This window comes from Athene cunicularia, assembly GCF_003259725.1.
Source record: "Athene cunicularia isolate RWA chromosome 1 unlocalized genomic scaffold, athCun1 chr1_part1, whole genome shotgun sequence".
Taxonomy (NCBI): Eukaryota; Metazoa; Chordata; class Aves; order Strigiformes; family Strigidae; genus Athene; species Athene cunicularia.
This window is the reverse complement of record NW_020799091.1, coordinates 76028816-76047735: the sequence shown is the minus strand read 5'-3', so window position 1 is coordinate 76047735 and position 18920 is coordinate 76028816. Positions and strand designations below refer to the sequence as shown.

The window sequence follows — 18920 nt, the reverse complement described above, 5'->3', positions numbered from 1 at the left end:
AAGAAACCTGGCAAGTATATTCTTTCACTAGTGCACCCTTCTAGCTTTTGTCACTCATTGTTTAGGGTATTCTGGAAAGTACTCAATAGCCCCCCATGGATCTTTTTACCTTCACTAACTGGTTTTAGACTATTTTGAACCAATTAAATTTTGGGGTTTTCGGTTGGTGGTTTTTTTTTTGTTTGTTTGTTGGGTTTTTTTTTTTCATTTTCATGGAATCAATTAGATTCATTTTTTTTTCCACAACACCCTTTAGATGTTCCTGCAGTAGGCTTCAGCTGTGAAGCCTTATAGTTTTTCATATTCAGTTGGCAACATTTTTTTTTTAATTGAATGTAGGACACATAAATGCAATTTTTAATCTCTGCTTCACTTTCCCTTTGATGTAATAGGACTAACAGTACCTTCTTTCTTCCCAAGGTGGCTGCTAAATTGAACAGATTTATGAGATCCTTAATCTCCTACAACAAGAGCCATATAAGAATTTGGACTTCATACATGCTAAATATTTCAAACTACAATATTTTAATATATGAATCTATATACATGCATACATACATAGATGTGTCAATATACACATCTGCACATGTATGTGGGTGCATATACACACTCATCTTACCTTTCTTACATTATCTTCAAATTACATTTTTGGAATTTTTTGAATTCTAATACGTATTTTCTATTTGTATTAAAACAAGTATAAAAGTGTAAGAACAAGCGGATGAAAACAAATGAAAGATATAATCCACTGTTGATATTTCATATGGATATATCAAACACTTCTGTTAAGTTCTGGTATTCTGCATTAAAAAATGTTGACAGATCACATAGAAGCTGAAGAGCCATCTTCCACCCACCACCGCAGGATAAGCAGCTCAAGATATGGCTAGGTGTTTCATTCTTATCCTGATTACTACAGACACATGCATCTCTTACAAGAACAATTATATGAAACTCTTTCAAACCCTTCCTCCCAACCAAATCATCCCAGCATTTTTCTTCAGTTTGATTAAGAAAATTATTGCTGAAGTACTCTTTTAATGTAAGAGAACCCTTTCAGAAAATATTTAATATATTTTATCCTTGAAGGCATGGTATTTTCTGATGAAATAAGCAACATTTAAAGATATTAATCTCATTAAAAAATGCTGTGCTATAAAGTAGTACGACAAAAAAAAAAAAATAATTACCTTGCTTAACTGAATGCCAGAACTCTAAAAATTTCCCTGAGTCATAAAAATCACACTGTAAACAAACTAGAAGACAACCCTGCCCTCCAGAAGATTCTGCAGAGAAAATTCCTCAGCTTCATGAGAAACAAAAAAGTAAGTTTTTAAGTTGCAACAAATGGTAAAGTAATATTATGTAGTAGTAATAGTTTTCTTGTATCAGCCTAAGAGTTGTTCAAATCTCTCAATTTCTCTCTTGAAAGTCAGTCATATCTGTTGCATGTTTTATGTCATATTACTGTGAAAAGAGAAATAAAACTATACGCTTTTGGCCTGGTCCTAATGTTAATTCATTTAGACAAACAACCACTACTTTGTATTTGCAACAAGCTAAGACTGTGCAAAAAATCAGTTACAGCATCCTAACTGATCACTGGCAACTCAATCTCAGTAATATGCTTCTACCATTTATTACTATAGTACAAACTCACAATTTCTTAATGATGAATTTTCAATATTTTGTTATTTCTCCTCATCCCTGTTAAGATACCTTCTCAGAATTGTCTCCAGCCATCAGAGCCAGACATGCTGTTTCCATTTCCTCAGGTCCAGGCACACCTGATGCGCTTATTAGTTGGTTGTTTTGTTTGGTTTTTTTTGTTTGGGTTTTTTTTTTTTTTGTTTTGTTTTGTTTTTTTTCTGGAAAAGTCTAAATGACACAGAATCTTCCATCCTACCTATTGGTTAGGCACTTCAGATTCAATGCCAGATTAGGATGATATTTGTTTCCCAGGCTGGAACTGATTTGCATTCAGCCCTCTTACAGTGTGGGCAAAGAGGGCTGGATCTGTCTGTAAACGTAAACTGATATCTGCGTCTACAAAAAAGCTGGAATGTTTTTCTGAAAAGTGCCATTAGATTTCGGTATGCATCTTCAGATAACTATGTACATAAATTAAAATCTGTATTCAAAATCTGTCTCATTGTAAAACAGAAATTTCACTTAACATGACCTGGGAAAACACCAGAACAAATAATAGTTTCTTGTTCAAGCATGATTAATTACTGGGTGTGAATCAAATAGAGACGAAGCCACACAGCCTCCATCAGATATAAGTTAAATTTAAGTATCTTTTTAAAATGGCCTCTTGAGAATTTGCTAGTTTCATCTCATCTAAACTATAGCATATAATGGTAGTATTAATAAATAATAAACATTACTTCTGGAAGTAAATTATTACCTGAATGGAAGGTAAGATTATCTTTTGTGATATAATGTCATTATTTTATTTGTAATAAAAAACCTGTATAACTACATAGACATATTACAGCACATACTCTTTTCCATGATTACCGTTTCACAATATTCCTTCTATTAGCCAAATGCTCACTAGAAGTTTAATTTTGAATATGGGCTCTGGTCAGCAATATAATAAAAGAAAACCACTAGATAACATAGGCAGTCATCCTATTTGCCAGCTATGCACCATCCTGAGAAAGAAAAATATTTTCATTAAAAAAAAAAAAAAAAGCTAATCATGAGTAACTACTAGTGACTGCGCCATGTCACTTCCTGGAAACCAGATACAAGTGCTCTAAGCAATTAAATCGTTCAGATTTAGCAATTGCACGTTACTAAAATGTGTGAGCATGTATGAAGGATGCATCTCTGCTCTGTATTTACAATTCACCACTTCACAGTATTTTAGGTTTGTATCTCTGCATTTTGTGTTTAGCATAAATATATAATAATAAATTACCATAAGATGCCGATGGCACAGAAAGATGAGAGATGAGAAAGCTTCATTTAAGAAATCCTTATCGACTTCAGTAAGTATTACATGACACTGACTGACAATATGTGTAAAGCTGTTGACATAAGCTATTAATAAGTATCTGTTTTAATGTGTATGCCTATTAGAATAACAGCTTTATAATGCTATATTATTATAACCAACGTGATATGATGCTTACATACTTTGAGGGCTTAGCTATAGCTAGCCCTATCGACCCATTATATCTATCTTAATTAATAGTTTTGAAAACTGTTGAGTCAGGGTTTGGGGGTTTTTTTAATATACCAGAGCTAGATGATGTGTGAAATGACTGGGTTTGATACTGCCTTTTTAAAGACTGTCAAACAGACACAAGGAAGAACTTGTGTGACTAAAACTTTGTACTTTTGTTTTTATGATAAGCAATAGATAAAGACTGTACAGGACTGTGAGACTGTAAAGACTGCAAGACCGTGAGTCTTACACATGGAATTAACAGAAGAGTTTTGTTATATCCATTTGAATTGCACCAACATATAAACCATAGCTTCATCTCACTGACTGGTTACAGTTTCTTCACCTTCAAACAGTTATAGCCAAACTGGTCTCTTCTGAGTTTCCACTCATATTCAAAGTAATAGTCTATAAAATGTATAAAAAGGAAAAAAAGTCTAATTACACGTAACATTGCGCTAAAACGCTAAACTCCAATACATTGCCTTCACAGGGATAGTGCACAGATGTCAAGGTTGGTATGTGAGCCTTGCCGTAAGTCTTTTGAGGGACAGTAAGACAAATGGCCAACCACTAGATTTTGACTTCAATCAATTTGAAAGCATTTTCTAAGCCTTTTTCACTGAAATGTTAGTTTTTAAATGCCTATCAGAAGAAAACACTAAAAGTTACAGGAGTTAAAAACAAACAAACAAAAAAACAACAAAAAAAACCCAAACAAACAAACAAAATCAAAACTCCCCAAAAATCCCATGTCTCTCCTCTGAGTTACTCACTGGCATCCTATGGAGTCTGTCATGATCAAACTTTTGGATTTTATAACATAATATTATTGCATTTTACTCCATCTACAACCACCTTTCTAGTCAAAGTGGTTTACCACAGAAATTGCAGTTAAATGGCCTGTTAATTTTCTTTGCTACATGAAACTAGCAAGTAGCACATCAATAAAATGATCCAGTACGTTATACTATTCCTAAAAGGATGTTTCATTTAAAGAAAAGAGAGGTTCTATTTGCATTAATTTGTTCTTAAAGTGTGGGATTATTATTTTTAAAGAAGGTCTATTGTTATTTATATTTGCATTATGATAACACTCAAGGGCTCTCAATAAAGCTGATTGCATCAGATACAAAATTTGAGAAAACACTGCATTCAGCCAGTAATAATTTCACCCATGTATAAGTTAAATGCCTAGATGTCCCATGTCAACTGGGCACTCATGGTGCAAACCAATCCATTTGAATTTATCCATTTTAAAGTCATGCATTTAGTCTGAGCTAATTATCTAGGCTTCCTCTCTAATTAATAGGAAGAGACAGGCACCTTTAGAGGATGATTCATCTCTTCTTAAGATTAGTATAATGAAATGCTGGAATCACAGAATCAACTAGGTTGAAAAAGACCTTGAAGACTATCCAGTCCAACCATTAACCTATAACTGACAGTTCCTAGCTACACTATATTCCTCAGCGCTATGTCAGCCCAGTCTTAAACATCTCCAGGGATGCTCACAATCTTTTTCTGGAGACTAGAAAGACAGCCTAAACATCTACTTTAGACTAGATGTATACAAAAGGAATAAAGTTACATGAAATAAATCTCACCTTGATGGTGGGTTGCCTATGTGAGCTCAGCATAAAATATGAAAAAATAACTTTGGGTAATAAACAACTACTACATTTTTCAATTAGTATAATGTGTTTTACCAACCTTACTGGTGTAACATTTTCCTACTCTGTGAGTAATCTCACTGAAATCTAGAACTAGGGACAATTCTTCATAAATTTTAGCTGCAAAGTTTTGCATCACCCCAAGAGATGCATAGAAGTATTTTTCCTTTCCAGACTGTATAGAAATCCAATGAATATTCCATTTTAAATATTTGATTCTTTCATTATTCTCAAAGATATGAGCGATTACATCCAACAGCAAGAATTATTTTACAGGAATATTAGTAACTCTCTGATCGAAGTCAGCCATAGCCAACCCTGTATTCAGGTTACAATCACGTCTGATCAGACAAATGAATTTATCTCTCAGAGTTCTGACAGAATAGAAATGACAATCCACTCTGTTACTCAAGCCAGACGATATTTCATGGAAGCTGTTAGAGGTGAACAACAAACAGACTGTGAGTTCAGCCTGACTGGTTCACAGCCTTCTCCCTGCTGCCCTTCTGCCTAAGGGCTACACAAACACAAGGCAACCAAAACAGCCTATGTCTGGTAGTCACTACTAGATCCTATTACCTTCTTTCAGGAGGTTCACGTCACAAAAGAAAAAACACTTCAGCTGCTGACATATGTCAAGAACAAGTCTGTTAATGTGTATGAGAACTGTCCAGTGATTCACATGGATAGTGTACATTTTGGTCATGTCACTGGAATGCACCTACTCACACTCTCAAGTATCACATGTGTTCCCCTGACCCTCATTCACACCACAGGGATGCATTCCTTCTCATCACAGGCCAGCTGTGGGATGCACATGCTTGTCTTGTCATAAAAGGGGTAGGAGAAGAGACAGTAACAGTATACTCATCACACAACATAGATATATTTAGATCATTCAACAGAGAAAGGGGTATTGCAAGCAGCCCTCTCGTTTGTCCACAAGGAGCTGTTCAATCATTGCAGAGACTGAGAATGACTCCATTAGAAGGTACATAAACTAATCAAGAGGAAATAGCTGTGTCTGGACTATTATTTAAGTCCAATATTTGCATTCTTTCCTCAAAACACTATTAGAAAGAACACGCATTAGAAATATACTCTAATGTAGAGTATAAGAAAAAAACAATCCTCCTATGTTTATCAAAACAAAAGATCAACTTCACAGAATCACAGAATCATCTAGGTTGGAAAGCACCCTGGAGATCATCCTGTCCAACCATTCGCCTAGCACAGTTCCCACCTACAGCATATCCTTAAGTTCTAAATCGACCCTACTCTTGAACACCTCCAGGGATGGGGACTCCACCACCTCCCTGGGCAGCCCATTCCAACACCTAACAACCCCTTCTGGAAAGAAATGCTTCCTAATATCTATTCTGAACTTTCACTGGTGCAACTGGAGGCCATTCCCTCTTGTCCTGTCGCTTTCAACTAGGCTAAAGAGACTCATCCCCAGCTCTTTGCAACCTCCTTTCAGGGAGCTGTAGAGGGCGATGAGGTCTCCCCTCAGCCTCCTCTTCTCCAGACTAAACACCCCCAGTTCCCTCAGCTGCTCCTCGTACGACCTGTGCTCCAGACCCTGCACCAGCTCCGTTGCCCTTCTCTGGACACACTCGAGTCATTCAATGTCCTTTTTGGAGTGAGGGGCTCAAAACTGAACACAGGAATCGAGGGGCGGCCTCACCAGTGCCGAGTACAGGGGTCAGATCCCTTCCCTGTCCCTGCTGGCCACGCTAGTGCTGACACAAGCCAGGATGCCATTGGCCTTCTTGGCCCCCTGGGCACACTGCTGACTCCTGTTCAGCCGGCTGTCAATCAACACCCCCAGGTCCCTCTCTGACTGGCAGCTCTCCAGCCACTCCTCCCCAAGCCTGTAGCGCTGCTGGGGGTTGTTGTGGCCCAAGGGCAGCCCCCGGCATTTGGCCTTATGGAAACTCCTCCAGTTGGCCTCAGCCCATGGCTCCAGCCTGTCCAGGTCTCTCTGCAGAGCCTCCCTGCCCTCGAGCACATCAACTCCCACCCAACTGGGTGTCATCTGCAAACTGACTGAGGGTGCACTCGATCCCCTCATCTAGATCATCAATAAAGACGTTAAACAGGAGTGGCCCCAAAACGGAGCCCTGGGGGACACCACTCGTGACCGGCCGCCAACCAGATTTAACTCTGTTTACAACTCTCTGGGCCCGGTCGTCCAGCCAGTTTTTTACCCAGCGAAGTGTGCGATTGTCTAAACCTCAAGCAGTGATTTTTGCCAGGAGAATGCTGTGAGAAACAGTGTCAAAAGCCTTGCTAAAGTCAAGGTAAACAACATCCACAGCCTTTCCTTCATCCAATAAGCAGGTCGTTCTGTCATAGAAGGAGATCAGGTTTTTCAAGCAGGACCTGCCTTTCATAAACCCACTTGTATCTGTATTTGGATTATCAGAGTTTACCAAGCTAGTGAAACCAACATCACTTTTTCATAGTAATGTATTGGATGCAGGTGTCAACATGTTGGCAGGGGTGGGGTCTACAAGGTGGATCTCTGTGAAAAGAGACTAGGGACTGCCCTGTGTCGAACATGGTCAGTTCCAGTCAACAGACCCACTGCAGGACACAGCTAATCCCACAAGGTAAACTGGTACTTCTTGGGGAAACATATCTAAGAATCAGCAAAAAATAATGGGGAGGGGGAAGGAACACAGAGAGAAGGAGTGACAGAGAGGAGGATGAGGGAACAACAAGGCTGGAGTGGCAGGAGATGTTCCACACTGGAGCAGGTAGATGCCCAGAGGGACTGCCTCCCGTGGAGTGCCCACAGCACAGGATAGGAAAAAAGTGAGCAAGAAGTGGCAGAGGGAAATGGCTAAGCACTGCCTTTGTCCTCCTGTGCCACCCATTGCCTCACCAAAGGGACTGAATGCAGCTTTCAGCATAACACAGCAGGAAGAAATGTCTGGAGTGATCCAATCCATTCAGACTCTAAATGTGAGCCTTCTACCAGGGATAGAAATGGAAAAGCTTTTTAAGTAAAAAATAATTCAATTTTATATCAGCTGACTTATGGTGTTGCTGGTGTAAGCAGGAGGCTCACAGGACATAAAAGAATAGCTTCACCTTCCTCTTCATTTGCAGAAGAAACATTTAAAATAAAATACATGTAATTGCCTATTGAAGACCAAAGTCCTTCTCTACAGTTTCTAAAACAAAGAAAAAATTTTTTGAAACTTCTGCCATACAACTGACATCCAGGAAAGTATATATGCTCAGTCTAAAAATAGTCATGAACAGGTCTCATGAAAAAATATTTGGAATTTTTGACAAAATTCTTTCTAGTGGTAAAAAAAAAATATGAAATTTTAAAGCAAAAAAAGTTTTTTAAAACATCACAATTTAAAAATGAAATTGTTCTGCTTTAGTATTACACCTAGAAAAATAGCTTATTTAGCATTTATAGGGTAAATCCAAACCACTTTTGTTGTTCTTTAGGGCAGGGAGATATTTTTATTATGTTATTTTGAACAGGATTAGAAGACTAGCCTCCAGAGTGCCACAGCACAATTCTTGTTAAGCACTTAACAATACATCTCAAATGTCTTGTCATCCTCCTATCCCTCTTATCACCCTAAACTAATTGATTTCACTCCTTCTCATCCCCAAACTTCCTCTACAATCAAGAAGCCACCCCACAAACTCCTTTGCAATTCTATTCCTTCTAAACTATGCCCTACCCCATTCCAAATCTCTTCCTACACATGAATCCCATATTAATGTGCCATCAGACTGAATACCTCTTGGATGCAGCTCCTTGATGACTCCAATTCTGCTTGGTCAGGTACTGCTATTATCACTATGACTCTACTATTACTACTCTTGGTGCTGCTGTGTCTCTCTGCTTGTCTCCTCCACAATGTCTCTCCCCACGACACCGGCTCTTTCACCAGCAAGTGGTATGCATTTGTGGCTCGCCTAGTATAAAAACTGCAGCCTCAGCTGCTGGTCTGACCGGGATTTAACACCTAGATACAGGTCTGAATTTACTAAAATCCACCTAGAGAGAACCCTAAGGGCAGAAGCAAAAAATATGTTTGTGAGAAAACAGGATGGAATCCATATTATTAACGTGTCATTATAAAACCATATAGCAAGCAGGATGTGTGGTTTGATTCTATTCAACACTTGTTGTGGTTAAAGAGGCTTCACCTTCATCTTCCTGCTCCTTGTCTTAGCGTGGCTGCCCAGACGTAGTCTTGCTGTATAAGCCTGGCAGGTACACCCTATTCAGAAGTGATGATTTTTTCCTTACCTTTTCTCTTTATAATTTCTTGCCATCCTATCTCAGTGATTCCTCTTATAGATACTGTCCCCTCAGTAGTTGCATTTACTCCCAGTTAGCAGGTTGGACATGTATGAGATTACCAAGGTAGAGATTAGATTTATTTAATACCACTCACAAAGTTACATTTAAGTCTTGCAGGCTTCCACCTCTGAAGTAAACAGATTTCATCAGATTACATACACAGTACATAAACCAGAGTCACTTCAAAACTACAAGCTTATTTCATAACCTAACCCCCTCCAAAACAATTTAACAATTCATTTCCATGTGATTCTTGAAACAGATTCTGTAATCAAAATATACACACTTTTAACATTACTTTTTAAACAACCAGAGCTTAAGTGGTAAAGGAAAAAACAATGTTGCACAACTGGAAAATATTCTAGTTCAGAAACACCCTGCTCTTTTTTTTTTGTTTGTTCAAAACGCTTTTAAAATTCAAGTAAAGGTTATAAACTTTTTTAACCCGCTGCAAGCAGGAAATGTTCTACTCCTTTCCAACACTTAATGCTGAAGTGTATTTTGTTACAAAATAATTTGCTTCTACAATTGATAGCAATTTACAAAGGTAGACAGCATTAGCATCTTTTTCCTTATATAAAATACATTGTATTAAATTAATGAGGAAAAAGATAACACTGCATATGTTATTACTTCTCATAATTGCTAATTTCCTGCCATGAAGAATTTGCTTTGAGCTCTGAAAGAATATGAACTCCAACTATATATGACCTCAATGGTTACAAAAATAAATGACAGACTGTGGGGCAGAAAGTGCATTTTACCTTGCAGCACGGAACTGTTTCAGTTTCTGCCTCTAGTTTTCAAACAAGATGGCTGCGCACTTACAGGTAAATGGGTACAAAGTCCAGTCATGTGAACTGAAACAGAAAGGTGGAGGGGAAGAAAGAAGGACAACGCTGAAAAAGACAACTTTTTATTATGTAACACTGACAGTATTTCTTGGTAAAACACTACTTCACTAGTAGGAAACAATCTTAACATGTTTTCATAATGCATATATACACATGTCTAACTGAGACACTGGTTTTATTTTTTTTGCTGAAGATCTCATGTTAGGTTTTTCAAATGCTAGTGGCTTTCCATCATATTTTTGGAAAACGAGGGCAGTACCAGAATCTCAGGTACAATTCTGCTTTCTGTACACATGGTAAGGGTTCCTGCAGAATATATACATAGAAACTTCTGAGAAACTGCTTTAAAACACCTTTTTAAGCATAATTTCAGACTAGTGTTTTTCAAACTTTTCCACTGGATGCACAGAAGTATTTAGAGATTTTCTCTATATAATTACTGTACACCATAGCCCATCCTGGTTTGCTACCTACACACTCTTAGAAACTGTGTGTGCTCCCAGAAAATGACTGCTTCCAGGAAGTCCAAGGACCCTAATAGCAAAAATCATCTGTTAAATGTTGAAAAGTGCTAGCTAGTTTATGTGTTATCCCCCTCCCTCCACCCCAATTCATGTATTTTTCACAGAGAAACTTGATCAGGAGGAGACAAGATGCATGTCCAAATATGTATGACAATCAAAGCCAATGAAACATAACATAATCTAAGCCTTACATTCTAAAAATAAAATTTTACTTTTCTGCCAGGCAAAATAGTAAAGCTGACAATGACTGGGAGAAATCAAACTGAACCAACGGTTTTGAACAGCTGTCTAAACGCAAAGTTTAAATTACATTTTTCTGTGGTTCAAGAAATGAGTACAGCTTGTTCAGAGCTTTTCTCCTGCATTTTTCCTCCCTCTACTTTAAAATACCATTCTACTGTAACAACTTTGAAACAATTTTAAATTGCCAACCTTTTCTCTGTCTCAAAAAAAAAAAAAAAAGGAAATGCTAGCCCTACCTTAAACCTTTGAAAACCACTGTAGCTATTGGCTTGCAATTTTTGAAAGCATTAACAAGTGAAAACAAAGACAATTTTAAAAAATCTTGTCAGCCTCCCTAAAATACATAACCAGCTAGTTTTTAATATCTCTGATTAATCATACTTTTAGATAAATCATATTTTAGAAAGTAATGAGAAAAAATGCTTCATACAGATGAAAAAACAGTACGAGATGAAACAGATGAGATGCAACATCCATTGGCAAAACAGAAAAATATTTGTACTTCACCAAGTCTTATGCACATAAACTGCAAGTCTTCAGAGATGTATAACTATTTACTTACATTTTATTAAAACAAATTATTAAGCAACATTAATTAAAAAACTTGTAATCATGTAAATTAGAAGTAGTGATACAACAAGGATATGTGTGGTTAAATGTAGATGGATTGAATGAAGAGATTTGTCTGTTTTAATTAATGTGACAATTGAAGGCATTTCATATGGAATAACAAAATGCAGCTTAAAAAGATATATTAATTCTAACTAAAACAGTATGCCAAAAATTATGAAGAGATAATGAGTAAAAAAACAAACATTCTCCCCCTCTCCTATTGAAATCTGAGCACTGAATGAAAACTGAACTGAGGGTTCTTCTTTGTTTGGGTTTCTTCTCCATGTTTGATTAGAAATCACTAAAGGGTGCTAAAGTGACAATTACTCAATGATTTCAAAGCATAAGGACAGAAAACTGAAATGCTAAGAGGGAGGCTGCATTTAGGCTATGTTAACTAGGGTACTACATTATCCAGTAATGTATTCTCCAACGATATGGAACAGAGATACGTTGGACTATATTACCTGCTCTAACAGGTGTTTCTGTGGTTTGGCTGGTTTTGGTTTTGTTTTTTTTTTCCACATGGATATGAAGAGTGTCCAACTTTGTTTTTTCTTTATTAATTTGCCTATGTATAACAAGAGTTCAACTCATCGAATTGGCAAAGGAAATTATTTTTTAAGTAGTGTTTGAGAAGGAGATAAAAGGATACATGATTGGATTTATTGGAATCTAATGGAATGGCAGAGCTGCAGTGAAGCAGACCATTTGTCTCAGTTGATCAAAACTTCTCTGACAAAGCTTTAAAAGTTTAGGATTGAACTTAATCACACCACTTATTCATATACCAGGTACAGTACATACATCTTTGGAAAAAAAACCTCACCCATAATACACTGCTCTCTTAAAGTGGGTGAATGTTGGCGTAGAACTAAATTCTTATGCTTCCACACAAATCTGCTAACAAAAACCTGTATTTAACAGGGATTCAAATGATATACACCAATAACAAGAGCTAAAAATGATACAAAGAGTATTTTTTAACTTCTCTTAACATAGTAAAACCCAAGGAAATAAGCTAACTTCAGAAGATATTTTGGAAGTCACACATATCCAGAATTAAACAATACAGCCCTGTTGCTGCTATGGACTTTGTATAAATTGATTATTGGATGTTAATTTATTCCGCAATGAATCTTCAGGGAAAAAATGTGTTTAAACTTCATTCATTCTCTGGCTTAGTCCAAGAACACCAGTGATAAATTTCACTCTAAAATTTCTATAGCCAGGTATTTCTCCTGAAGTATATAGGAGAATCATATATGCACTTGCAAAATCTGTGGATTGCAAAGGACTTTGTGCAGATCTGAGGAAGTCATAATGGCTTTAATGTATGGAATTCAGTGACATGGTCTAATGATTTTGTTTTGTTTTTCCACAGTTGTGCTTAACTTTAGTTAGAGTTACATATAGGAGTTTAGCTGGAAGAATATATCAGCTGTGTCACGTAAGAATAAAGATCCAGGTTTTGTAGTTGCTATAGCCATAGTTTCTATCAAATATTTGTCTAAGTTATCTCAAGTCACAAACAGAACAAGATAAGAAAGATGGGCTTGAATAGACAGGAAAAATGTATTTAATTGAATCTACTAGATAATGTATTTATTTTCTGATGTGATGAAGTCAGAAAAAGCAGATAAATATGCAGGTCCACGCCCTTCATCAGGTCCTTCAAGAAGAAAAAATCACCCAGCTAAATACAACAAAAACCGGCACATGGGCAATGTGTTTCCACCAACTTTAAAAAAAGCTTTAGTGCAGACACCACCCCAGAAGAGGCTGGTAGAGATTCGGTGACAAGAGGACATCTACTGAGTGAAGCTCTGTGCTTCCTGAAGCAGGGAATCTTTCCTTCAAGCTCTGCAACTCAAGAATACAGCCTAACCTACCCCATTTCATGAGCACAACACATGGTGGCTACTCTCTCGCTGGCACATCCTACTTAATTAGGATATTAGAAGTATTGTTAATAGCTTGTGGAAAATTGCATTAGTCTAATTTTTCCAGATGAGGGTGTAATCGTTGGCCTAAAAAGGAAAAGTCAGTGAAAAACAGATTATGGAGCCAGGTTGCCAAATGCGGTCATTACTATAATACTCATTCCCTATACTGCTTGTAGCAGCCACTGGTCTAAATGACATGTGCAACATTTTTGAAACAGTGCTAAAACAATTAATTCTCTAACAGAGTAGATAGTTGCCTCATCAAGCTTGCAAGATACTAATTTTTCATACTTAAAAATGCAGAAAAATATTTCAAACTGTTTGAAGAGGTAGTAAACTCTTCATGGGCTAGATGTGTTGGCACTGATACCTTTCAATTTCAGTAAGAATTCAAGAAGCAGTTGGCTAACTCTGCTTGGCACTGCCCCCTCTCCTTTCCCTTCTCATTATTTCTGTGTCCTGATCAGAGTTGCTATGTCAGATTGTTCCAGCATGGTGTTATGGCTACTCTGGCTTGTCAGATCTAGACGCTCAGATTGCTAGAATCACTGCAAAAAAATAAAGATTGTGGTATTGTATAATAGTTGGTCTCCAACTGTCTCCCTGCACTACCTAAGCTGGCAGCATATTTACCCTGATCATGTAGACATTCTGGGCTGAGTGTCAGCAAGCTCATTTACCTCTGCTCGACTGTTCTGGGTAGATAAAAAATTGAAAGGGCATGCACTCATAAAGTAGGTAGAACGTCTGAGCTCTGGAGGATCAACTCTCCAGCTTGTTGCTCACCGAGTGGGGAATACGCATACAAAACCTGAATATGGAGCATTACAGACCAGTGGCTTAGCGACCTTGTGACCCAGAAAAATCAAAATTCCTTCTCTCTTTTTTCATCTGTAGATGTAATTACTGCAGCCTTTGAAGAGGTTGAGCTTAGGGACACAAGACTGAAAGGACCACTGGAGGGGTGACTGCATTCAGTTCCACCATTACTGCCTGAAACCAACTGATTGATGTCTTGCTCACAAAGGTTGACAGAATGTGTATTCCACATGGCACTACAAATAGGAATTTCTTCCTAAAATCTGTAACAATCAAACTGTAGGAAAATGAACAAATATAGCCATAAAATTCGTATGCAGACAAGAAAGAAAACCAAGAGTTTAGCTGGTATTTTAGGCACCTGAACAATGGAAATTTAGATAAATGAAAGTTGCAAACGATACTACAGAGGAAGCCCATATCACATAGGAAAAGCAAAACAAGATGTAGTGCTTCATATCTAACCTGGAGATGCAACACCCCCCACCCCCCCCAATCTTTCTGATAGTTTAAGGTTAAGAGGGACCCACCCATTAAGCACTTCAGGATTTCAACTACAATGACACTGCTAATCACTTTGCCTGTGTGCAGCCAATATTTTACTGGAAGGCCAAAAAGCTAATTCAGAAGCCATAAAGGAGAGAAAACGATGCTCACTGCCTATAATGGAAACAAAGGCCCTGAAGTATGGCATTAAGGCTTCAATTCCCAGCTTCAGAAACTATTCATTCTGTTATACAATCCCATCAATAAATACAGCAATTGACATCTAAAAATACCTTAGATCCCTTGTTCCCTCTGGTGTGTTTAGTTGACTTTTCTAGAAATTTACCCCTCACTGCTGCTTAAGAACCTTTATATAGATAACCAATGTACATCTTCTTCACTTTATTCTTCTCAAGCATAACACATCATCTTTCCTGCCTTTGTAACTAACCCACTAGTAATTGGTGGCCAATATTGAAATCCAGAAAATGGATGGCTCTCCTCTCCCTACTTGCTTTACTGTAAGAAGACCTATGATTGATTAAAGAGGATATACTCCCTTTTGACTTATGTAATTAATAAAACATGACTTAGATCAGCAGGTGTATGGTATTATTTTAATTACCTTAAGACATATATTCATTTTCCCTTTTGCAACCATAAAAACATACTGAAACAATAAAATTTACTTAATTCTTATTCTTAAGGTGAAAATCTCTTTGTTTGGTGACATCCAGCACTGGGTTTCATTTTCTGAGAGTTTATAGGCTCAACTATAGCAACTGTTGGGAATATCAGCCGATACCTGAATTAAATTACATTTAACTCTAAGTCATTTCACGCAATTTGTTAATAGTGAGCTTAACAGCTGTTCATGCAAATCATTGTGAAAGCTTTTAAATTACTGGATTTATTAAAGTCTTCAGATTCTTTTAAAATATTCAAACCAAAACGGATTATAATCTGTTTATCCTCTTTGCCAAGGCGCCTGCAGAACAAGAAAAATAACGTCAGTCATTTCTGTGTGAAATACATAGTGTATGATGCTCCTATCAATGGTATAAAAACATTTAAGTGAATTCATGTTTCAAGCACAGTATGAAGTAGTGAAATAGGAAATTGCAATTATTGAACCAAGTGTATTACCTAAGAAAACACATAAAGCTATTCTGAAGCTCTTATTCTGCAGGAAGAGAACTTAGTCACCTAAGTTTCAGTGATGTGAAAGCTTTTCAGCTTCAAGGTTAAGAAAACCCAAACATACAAAGGCTGAAAAATGGTTGAGGAATGTGCACATAAAACATTGTGTGTCATAGTTAATAATCCCATGGATACATGCCCGAGTATTTTCCCCTTATTTCACATTCAAGAACAATAAAACCAAAGTCATTTTAACATATTATTAAAAAGCTACAGAAAATAGACTTGTCTGGGTTAAGAAGGGCTACATATAGGCAGCTAATTTAGTCATTCAAACACCTGGACATATATGTGTATGTACCATGTAACACCATAAAACTTAAAACTTGCCCAAGATTTATTCATCTGCTTTGGTATATGCCCAGTTAAAAAGTTAAATTTGTTAAAAAACATACATGAAGTTAACACTGTTCTTCAGACTTCACAGATTCAAGTTTACTTTCATGATTACATCTCAGTAACCAAAGTTCATCAATAAGCGTACATCAGGTTCATAGGCATATAATTAACTATCTGTTTTTACCGTTACTGTACCTCTACACAGTATGCTTCCCATAACTCAAAAGTTATTAAAGCCCTCATCATGTGAAACAGGCTTTTTTTTTTTTTTTAAGTAGCAAACAAAAAACCCCAATTGCACAATTCTCAATCTCAACTTCTTTTCACTCCTTCTTAAAAAAAAAACCAAACCAAATACTAGTGCTGAAACGTTTGAGACAAGTATTTCAGACAGCTCGAATAAAATGTAGATCAGTATTTTCACTTACTTGTGCATCTACAAAAACTATGCTCCACCATGAATTAAAATTTCTGCTTGGACTTTCATCCAATTTCATTGTTATCAAGAAAACTTAGTCACACAGAATAAACTAAAACAGTTTATCTATACTGGGAAGATTTTTCTGTGCTTAAATGTAGCTTTGAAGTATCAAGTAAACTAACATTACGCTGATTATCACTGATGAGCCAGAGTAAAGCAAAGCAAATTGAGGTCACCAGACTATCAAGTAATTTGACAGTCTTGAAATGTGCACAGTAAGATTTGTAACACAGACCACTTAACCCTAAAAAGGTTCATCTTGTGTACTGCACTTTAATTCTGTGGCTTTTTTTCATAAAGGTTGTCTTCAAGATGTATTTCCACTTGAAAAAAAGTTTACCATAAGTCTTATGTTTTCTGAGGTGAACTTGTGGTTTACATACTAAAAATAGTACATATCTCCCCTTGTGAGGAGGGTGAAGGAGGTGGAGTCGCGACCAAAATACTTGTGCTTTTCTCTAATTATAACAACGAATCAAGATACCTGACTGATGTAGCTTTTTGTTGTTAACAAGTACAGGTGTTAGTATGCCAGCAAATACAATTGAAGATGGATATTTTAGAATATTTGGTAGTTGGAAAGTGGATGAATCCACCTTAGGTACAACTACCATACAACCTCTTTACTTACCCTTCTAGAAATTTCTGCCACAACGGTGTACACTCTTACAGCAGAAACACATTATTGCTTACAGCATCAGAAAACTACCACTATTAACTATAGAAATTACAGGTTTTTTTATTCCTTATTAACAGATTAACAGTTTTTTGGACATATTGTATTTAGGATTTTACCTTTCTATTGAATCTCACTATGCTTCCAGCTAAGTGAACTACTAAGGAAACTAACACATTTGCTGTCTGAAGTTGGAACATAAACAGTGTTTACTGCAGAAACAAAACTGCTGTGGACATTCTTAACACTCATATTGTAAGGTTCCAAAGGAAAATTTGATCTGGAAGCACAGGACCCAGTTCCTTAAATCTATGCAAGAACTAACATGCATGTCATTACTACATATGACATTTCTGGAAGACATTTAAGGCGCTGTGCAGCCTTTTTCCTAGCTTCCATAGGTAAGGCCTAAGTAGAATTAGCAAATGAGTCAAGTTAAAAACACAGGAAACCAACCCAAAACTCAAAAAATTTTAAACAAAGTCAAGTTTTATTTTTAAAAAGGTACAAGTGATGCCAAGGATGTTTTATTTGTCTTCTTATTTCCAAGACAGAAAAGGGTATGAGGGCTTTGCATCTATGATATTTCTCACAAATGTAGGATAAGGGTTCTTTTAAGGAATAAGTATGATGCTAAGGGAGCTAAATGAAAATACAAATATGACTGTATGACGCTTACTGTTCGGGCTCTAAAAAACACCATTAACTTGCTAAAATGGTGAAGTATTGCCAATTCAGATGAAGGCACTATCAGAAAAAAAAAAAAAAAAAAAGAATTGCTGAGAGGCCTACCTACAGACAAAAGAGACAGGACTTCCATTATGCGAAGCTGCAACTAACCACTGCCTTCACACAGAACTGTAAAGCAGTACAAATCTTCAAGCCAGTATGTCACCTTGAGAGCCTGATATAGCTCTTCACATGTCTGCTTCTGCAATGGGTATTTCAACGATGCCCAACGGTGAGTTACCTGCATGAAAAAATAAAAAAAAGGTTAGAGCGATGGGGAAAGTTACCTCTTTCTCTCACAACTGCCCAGTCAAATGTGGATAATGTGTCCGTGCAGGGAGATCTTCTTTCGTGTCAACAGCATGGGTTTGTTCCTTGAACTTCTGAACTTTTTGAAGGCTTCTGAGAAAACCCATGCAAAACACCCGAGAATTAAATATTCTCGCACTCAGTAACCCTTAAGAGATTGGGTTTACACACCATTACTTTACCCTTTCCTGACAGTTTTACACAGATTTGCGCCTTTTTGTTTACGGCTCCAATTATGATCCAGCGGCAGTATTACCCTCGGCACGCCAACGTTTTGCGAGGGAAACGCTAAACTTCCGAAACCGCGAGCGGCTCCCGCGAGCAGCGCGAACCAGGATTTACAAAGAAAAGTCCTCTCCCCTAGAAGAGGTCCGACGAAGAGAAATGGACTTTATCTGAAGAAAATACCAACAAAGGTAGACACGGAGGAGGCCCCTCCGCCCCGCTGGCTGTCAGCCCGCCCGCCCAACGGCGCTACCAGCACCCGCCCGCCACCGCCGCACGGCCCC

General features: G+C 37.3%; 2 protein-coding genes across 2 annotated transcripts in view; one reads left to right on the top strand and one right to left on the bottom strand.

The window, feature by feature from the left end:
* STS (steroid sulfatase) overlaps positions 1-18885 on the bottom strand; it is a 110899-nt gene extending 92014 nt beyond the window's left edge. Inside the window, 3 exon segments of the mRNA XM_026845028.1 lie at positions 9958-9983; positions 9986-10053; positions 18166-18885. Coding sequence (XP_026700829.1) covers positions 9958-9983; positions 9986-10053; positions 18166-18193 — 122 coding nt within the window. The 5' untranslated portion in view covers positions 18194-18885.
* PUDP (pseudouridine 5'-phosphatase) overlaps positions 18325-18920 on the top strand; it is an 81312-nt gene continuing 80716 nt past the window's right edge. Inside the window, exons 1-2 of the mRNA XM_026846119.1 lie at positions 18325-18334; positions 18617-18761. Of these exons, the coding sequence (XP_026701920.1) occupies positions 18325-18334; positions 18617-18761 (155 nt within the window). The remainder of the gene's footprint in view (positions 18335-18616; positions 18762-18920) is intronic.